At 34.1% G+C, this 6,665-nt stretch overlaps 1 protein-coding gene across 3 annotated transcripts in view; it reads right to left on the reverse strand.

The window, feature by feature from the left end:
• The window catches only part of Pcmt1 (protein-L-isoaspartate (D-aspartate) O-methyltransferase), a 72,192-nt gene that overhangs the window by 52,380 nt on the left and 13,147 nt on the right, over positions 1–6,665 (reverse strand). For all 3 annotated transcript variants that reach the window (XM_010607734.3, XM_019205070.2, XM_033763315.1), the window contains exons 2-3: positions 4,797–4,901; positions 3,587–3,618 (exon numbers count right to left, since the gene is read on the reverse strand). In XM_010607734.3, the coding sequence (XP_010606036.1) occupies positions 3,587–3,618; positions 4,797–4,901 (137 nt within the window). The remainder of the gene's footprint in view (positions 1–3,586; positions 3,619–4,796; positions 4,902–6,665) is intronic.

The following is a 6,665-nucleotide window of genomic DNA, read 5'->3' on the forward strand; positions in this document are numbered from 1 at the left end:
TATATGTATATATTTGCTGCATGTTTTGTTTGGCAGTGAACTAGACACCCATGGAAAGGAAAAACATATACTATTTCCTTTAATACCTGAAAGCACACCATTCCAGTCAGTTTTACAAACAAGTTGGGCACCAGTTCCCCAAAATAATTTTCAGGATTAGATGAATAGTTCCCATATATCTTTCATTTTAAATAGTACTTCAAACTTTTTGAAAGGATCTTAAGGCCATAATCTTTTAAACAATCATTCATTTCTTTTAATAGGCAATGCATAACAAAGTCACTCCTACTCCATGGTTTACAAAAGAAAAAAGGATAACAAAATAAATCAAGAAAATAGTGTGATTATAACAAATGTTGGCAGGGTTGTGGGGAGAAAGGAACCCTCCTCCATTGTTGGTGGGAGTGCAGACTGGTGCAACCACATAGAAATCAATATGGAGATACCTCAGAGAACTGGGACTAGAGGTTCCATTTGACCCAGCCATCCCTCTGCTGGGTATCTATCCAAAAGAACTAAAAGAATCATATCGCAGAGAAGTATGCGCACCCATGTTTATAGCGGCACAGTTTGTAATAGCTAACACTTGGAAACAGCCTATTTGCCCATCCGTTGGAAACTGGATAAAGAAGATGTGGTTTTTCTATAAAATGGAATATTACTCAGCCAGAAAGAATGAGAAAATATTCATTCATAGGAAAATGGATGCATATTGAGGATATACTCTTAAGTGAAATAAATAAGGCACACATGTGTAAATACCGAATAGTTTTTCTGGTGTGAATAATCTGCAATAATACAGAATATCCTAATGAGATTACTGACATTGAGAAATAGGAAGAAAGGAGCTAAAGGTGTAGGGAAGGTGGGACAAGTAGGGGAAGGGTAATAAGGGAAAAGAAAAAAATGTGAGATAAAGAAAAGATGGAAATAAAGTGTTTGTAAATGGGGAGGGGAGGAGGGGGTGAAGGGAGGGCAGGGACAAGGGGAAAAAATGAGAACCAAGACCTGTCATGTAGAGGTACAAGATCCCAACAATGAATGCAACTGTACTGTATCCCTAAAATGTACCAATAAACTCAATTAAAGCTGGAAAAAGAAAAGAAAATAGTGTGAAAAGGTGACATTTCCGTTCCCATGCTCCCAATCATCTGATTTCCTGCTTTGGAAGAAACCATTTTTAGATTTCCAATGATGAATGTCATTATACTATATACCTAAAATGTATCAATAAAATAACTTTTTTAAATCTTAAAAATTTTTTTTAAATCATTTTTAGTTTTCATTTCTATAGGGTAACATATATGTGCATGTATTTCATCTTTGTGTATTACAGAATACACTAAATACTCTTTGCCCTCTAGATATTTCTTACAGATCCTGCCACATTTGTACTTGTAAAACTTGCCAATTTAATAGCTATATGGATGTACTATAATTTATTAACAATCCACTATTATTCCATTATTAGCAGTTACTGCTTTTTTCCCCTATTATAAATAATGTGTCAGCAAGGCATGGTGGCACACACCTGTAATCCCAGCACTCAGGAGGCTGAGGCAGGAGGATTGCTGTGAGTTCGAGACCAGCCTGGGCTACATAGTGAGTTCCAGGGCAGTTTCAACTACATAGTGACACCCTGCTTCAAAAAACGCCCCCAAAATAAATAAATAATGTATCAACAAGTAACGTTAGATAAATCATTTTGCACTTGTGCAAGTATATAATGGAATGATTTATTCATATAATGGAAAAATTTATTTCATATATTAATACTGGAAAATTGCCTTCCAAACACACTGAACTTACTCTCCCACCAAAGTTACTATGTGACTACCAGCTTCCTTTTTCCAATAAAAGGAGCAAGCTTGCTTGCTTACTTGCTTTATTTATTTATTTTTAGGTTTTTTGAGACAGGGTCTCACTTTGTAGTGCAGGCTGGCCTTGAACTCACCTTGTAGCCTAGTCTGGCCTTAAACTTGCAGTAATTCTTCTGCCTCAGCCTCCTGAGTGGCTAAGATTACAGGCATGAGCCATCATGCCCATCTGAAAATAGCAAACTTTTTAATCTGACAATCAAATTTGCAACAAATGGTATGTCATTGTAGTACTAATTTGAAATTTACTAAAGATAATATATTCTAACTATCAACATCATTTTTACTTATTTTTCAGTGTGTCCTCAGTCTTGTCCTTTACTCATTTTCTTTTTGATTTATTGGTCTTTTACTTATTAAAGAACACATACACACATATATATGTGTGTAGGTGTGGGTATAGCAATTTTCCTTATGCTGTCATATGTATTACAAAAATGTCTCTCACTTTTTCTTAAATTTAGCCTGTAATATTTTCTATCTGCAAAAGTGCTAAATTTTAATGTTGCAAAATATATCAGGATTTTTTTTTGTGGCTCTTCTTTGCTTCTGTCATGTTTTAAAAACCTATTTATATTCAATTTTTTGCAAATAGGTCCTACATTTTTCTTTTAGTATTATTATCAGTTCACCATAAACACATATGTAAGTTTTATTTAGGATAAAGTTTAAATAATAGTTTTTCCAGGGAATGTCACTCAGTGGGAGAGCTCTTGCCTCATATGTCCAGGCCCTAAGTTCAATCCATAAAATTCCAAGAGAGGAAAAAAAAAAAAAAAAAAGGTGGGGGGAGTTTCTCCAGCCCAAATAATTAAAGAGAATCAAAAAAGCTATTGTATTCTCCACCGAACTCCAACAGACTACTTACTCATTCAAACAATTGACATTTAAAACCCAAGAAAATTCCCAGCAGAATAAAAGTGCTAAATCATTTCAAATAGATCCTGCTCAAGGTTATGCAGCTTCATTGTTGCTATATTTTACCATTCCCTAAGGATTTTTCCAGATAAAAATGTGAAATATTCAACTTGAGATTTCTACATGTCCAATGCACTATTTAAAGTAGTCTTTCCCTTAACTAATGACTAAATAACCGTTATATTCAAATTTTACATGTCATAGGTTCCTAAGAGATAGAGAGTTTTTTTTATTTTTTTTTATTTTTTGTTTTTTTTAGACAGGTTCTGGCCATGTAGTTCAGGCTGACCTTGTACTCACTATGTAGCCCATGCTAGCCTCAAATTCAATGCAATCCTCCTGCCTCAGCCTCCTGAGAGATTACAGGCATTTGCCACCACGCCCTACCTTTAAAAACAAAGTTTTAACATAATATCTAACAAGAATTCTTTCTAAACGGGTGTAGTGGCGCTCACCTATAATCCCAGTACTCAGGAGGCTGAGGCAGAAGGATCACTATGAGTTCGAGACCAGCCTGGGCTACAAAATGAGTTGCAGGCCAGTCTCAACTACATAGTGAGACCCTGTCTCAAAAAACCAAAAAAAAAAAAAAAAAAAAAAAAAAAAAAAAAAAAAAAAAAAATCCTTCTAGATATCATGTATAAAAGAATAACATGCTTATTACCAATTTATGTAATTCATAGATGATAAAATTGATAATTAAATTTAAAACTTTAACCCTTCTTCCATGAAGAAAATTATTATAAGAAAAATGTGATCCATTTGTAACCAAGTGAAAAATGTTAACTTACCATATGTGGAGCACTGATTGTTGCTTGGAAACCTGTAAAATAAGAAGAGAACTACTGATACACTCAGCAGCAAAAACATACTGAATATTTCAAGTAGTTCCTTTCCTAACATCCATACACTGTTTTTCACAACAATTCTTTTTGAGATTTTACAATCTCAAGAAAACAAAATTTGTTAGAGTACTGAAACACAGCAATTAAAATGAGAAAATACAATCATGCCAACGACTAATGTGCTCATCTAGTAAACTAGTTCTATCTTTTCTAAAAATTTCTTACTATATATAATTAGCTAAACAAGGAAGAATTTTAATGAATTCAGAATCTGTAGGGGTTTTGTAACAGTTTTTTCAGACTTATAAAAAAGAAAACAGATTTCCATATATAATTAGTATACAAAACCTTTGCAAAATTAAACTGTTTTGTATTTCTAGCAACTCTGGAAAAAAACAACCTAGACAATCAAAGTAGCTTAAGAGAGTAATAAACTACTTCAATTTGCTAAATATCATTTACTGTTAATCCACCCAATTTTTCTTAGTTTTTAGCTCTTTTCTTCCAGTATTACTTCCTCAAAATTTATTTACCTGCTTCTGTCCCTGAAGCAATTTTCACTGAGCGGTGGTAGCAGGTGCCTTCGGGGTTCAGAAGCTCCCCAGGATCTTCTTGCTGACTGTCACAGTGCTTCAAAAGAAGACAGCATGGCAGCTGGCCGACAGAATCCTGAGGCACTTCTAAGCCTCAAAGGCGCCCACTGCCAAGGCTCAGCAGTTCAGCAAAACCTGCTTCAGGAGGAGGTAAATATGGCACTTTCTAGAAACAAAGACCAGGACAAGTAAAGTCAAAAGGCCACTAATAATTATACTTTATTTTCTTTAAATATTGATTTTTTAAAAAATGAATGAAAAAAAATGCCTATGTCAAGATCAACATTAAGGCTTAAATAAAAAACTTAACATTCATCTAAAACAATCAATTTTCTCTGAAAGTCTTTTTTTTCACTGATTAAGAAAAAATTTAAAATTCTTGATTCATATTATACAGTATCAAAAATATAAATATTTCATTAAAATGAATATATCTGGGATTATGAAATTCAAAATTAGCAGGGCAATAATAGATAAATAACTGTGTTCTGGTTCTTTTTAAATTTCAAACATTGTAGAATAAATGAAGAAAAATGTAGCATTTTTAGAAATCTATCACATACCTATTGATTGTGGAGAATCCATATAAGGGTTACATTTTGCATAGTGGGAGCGGTCTGTAGCCAGCATCACTTCAAATACTTTATCTGTCTTGATGATTCCATTTTCTGAAACAAATGAGGCAAATATTTTAAGCAAAGTAGTCTCATTTTAAAAGTCATTCATAACGTAGCAAATTAAGTAAAACACCAGATTATTTTAGAAATATGACTGGCTGCACTGTAGAAACTTAAGTGAAAGACAGCAAGATTGGAAATCATTGCAACAGTGCAGGCAATGGTAACCTGGCCTTTAATGATGATACTCGGGATAGAGAAAAGCAGGATGTGAGTTATATTTAATAGGCAGTGTGGGCCAGGGATTTAGCTCAGTGGCACAATGCCTGCCTTGTAAAAGGTCCCGAGTTCAATCCTGGTGCTGGGGGTAAAAAAAATAGGTAATGTATGGACTAACTGATTGGATATGAAATTAATGGTTGAGATGAAAAAGCCATTCAATGGTTTAAGAAATCTTGGAGAAACATCAGAGTTAAGGAAGAAAAGAATAAATTAATTTATCTATTCAAGGGCCATGGATGATACAAGTCAGATGTCACATGGAGCCGGGCTCAAGAAAGAGCACTAAGACAGAGACATAAGTTTCTATTTATATAGATCACAATTAAAGTAATAGGAGTGAATTTAAAGAATCCAGGGAAGAACACATAGATAAGAAAAATGAGAGCCAACATTTGAGATACACAAAAGCAGGTGAAATCTTCAAAGATGATAAAAAGGAGAAATCAGAGAGGCAGGAAAAAGACCTGGATGATATACTGTTATAGAGCCCAAGAGAAGTTTATTTTTCAAGGAAAGTAAAGCCAATAATATATACTACTTGCCTGCCCCAACAGCTAGTTATAGCTTGAATAAATATGAAATTTCAGTAACTGTCACGGTATCTTCCATAGAGTTATTAGTCAATAAAGTTCTTATTTACTTCTATGTTTTCTGTTCAAGATATATCAAACACAATGCTACACACATAAGATAATAAACAAGATTGTCTAATTCCTGTCCTTTCAGATCTTAACATCTATAAGATTAGACACATGAACATCACTTTAACAATCCAAAAGAGTAAATGAAATTTTTACCAAAACATGTTTTGCATAATTTGCTATACTGTGAATGAGACTACTTCAGTAAAAGCATCTTGAGTAGTTTAGATATTTAGGCAAACTAAATTTAATGTATTCATTAACTGTGGATTTTTAATCTCACAGCTATCCAAAAGACCTAAACCCAAGATAAGGAAGCAGCACAAACAAAACCACACATGACCCTCGCCATCACGTTACTAGGAGACAAAAACCCAGATTCAAATTACCTGTAAGTAGAAAAACAAAAAAAAAATTGCAACAAGGTTCTCTCTACTGCTATAGACATGTGGGCACAGAAAGCAAAGGTGGTAAGGGGGAGGTTTAAGTCTTCCAAAAAAAAGAAAAAGGTGGGGGAGAAGGAAGCAGGAAAAACAGATGAAGTACAAATAAAATCACTCCCAAGAAAGAAGTTCATTAATAGAATACTGTAATACTTAGCAAAAGTCTTAGATTTAGAAATTTACAGCACTGACTATTAGAAGAATTTTAAAAGTCAGTGGGTTGGTGGACATAGTGGGTGCACACCTGTAATCCCAGCACTCTATGAGGCTAAGGCAGGAGGATCACAAGTTGGAGCCTAGCCTTGGCCATTTAGGAACTGAGTGGGACCCTGTGAAAGAAAGAAAGAAGAAAGAAGAAAGAAGAAAGAAAGAAGAAAGAAGAAAGAAGAAAGAAAGAAGAAAGAGAGAGAGAGAGAGAGAGAGAGAGAGAGAGAGAGAGAGAGAGAGAG

The sequence above is a fragment of the Fukomys damarensis genome, unplaced genomic scaffold, assembly GCF_012274545.1.
Source record: "Fukomys damarensis isolate Sample0158 unplaced genomic scaffold, DMR_v1.0_HiC HiC_scaffold_14, whole genome shotgun sequence".
NCBI lineage: Eukaryota > Metazoa > Chordata > Mammalia > Rodentia > Bathyergidae > Fukomys > Fukomys damarensis.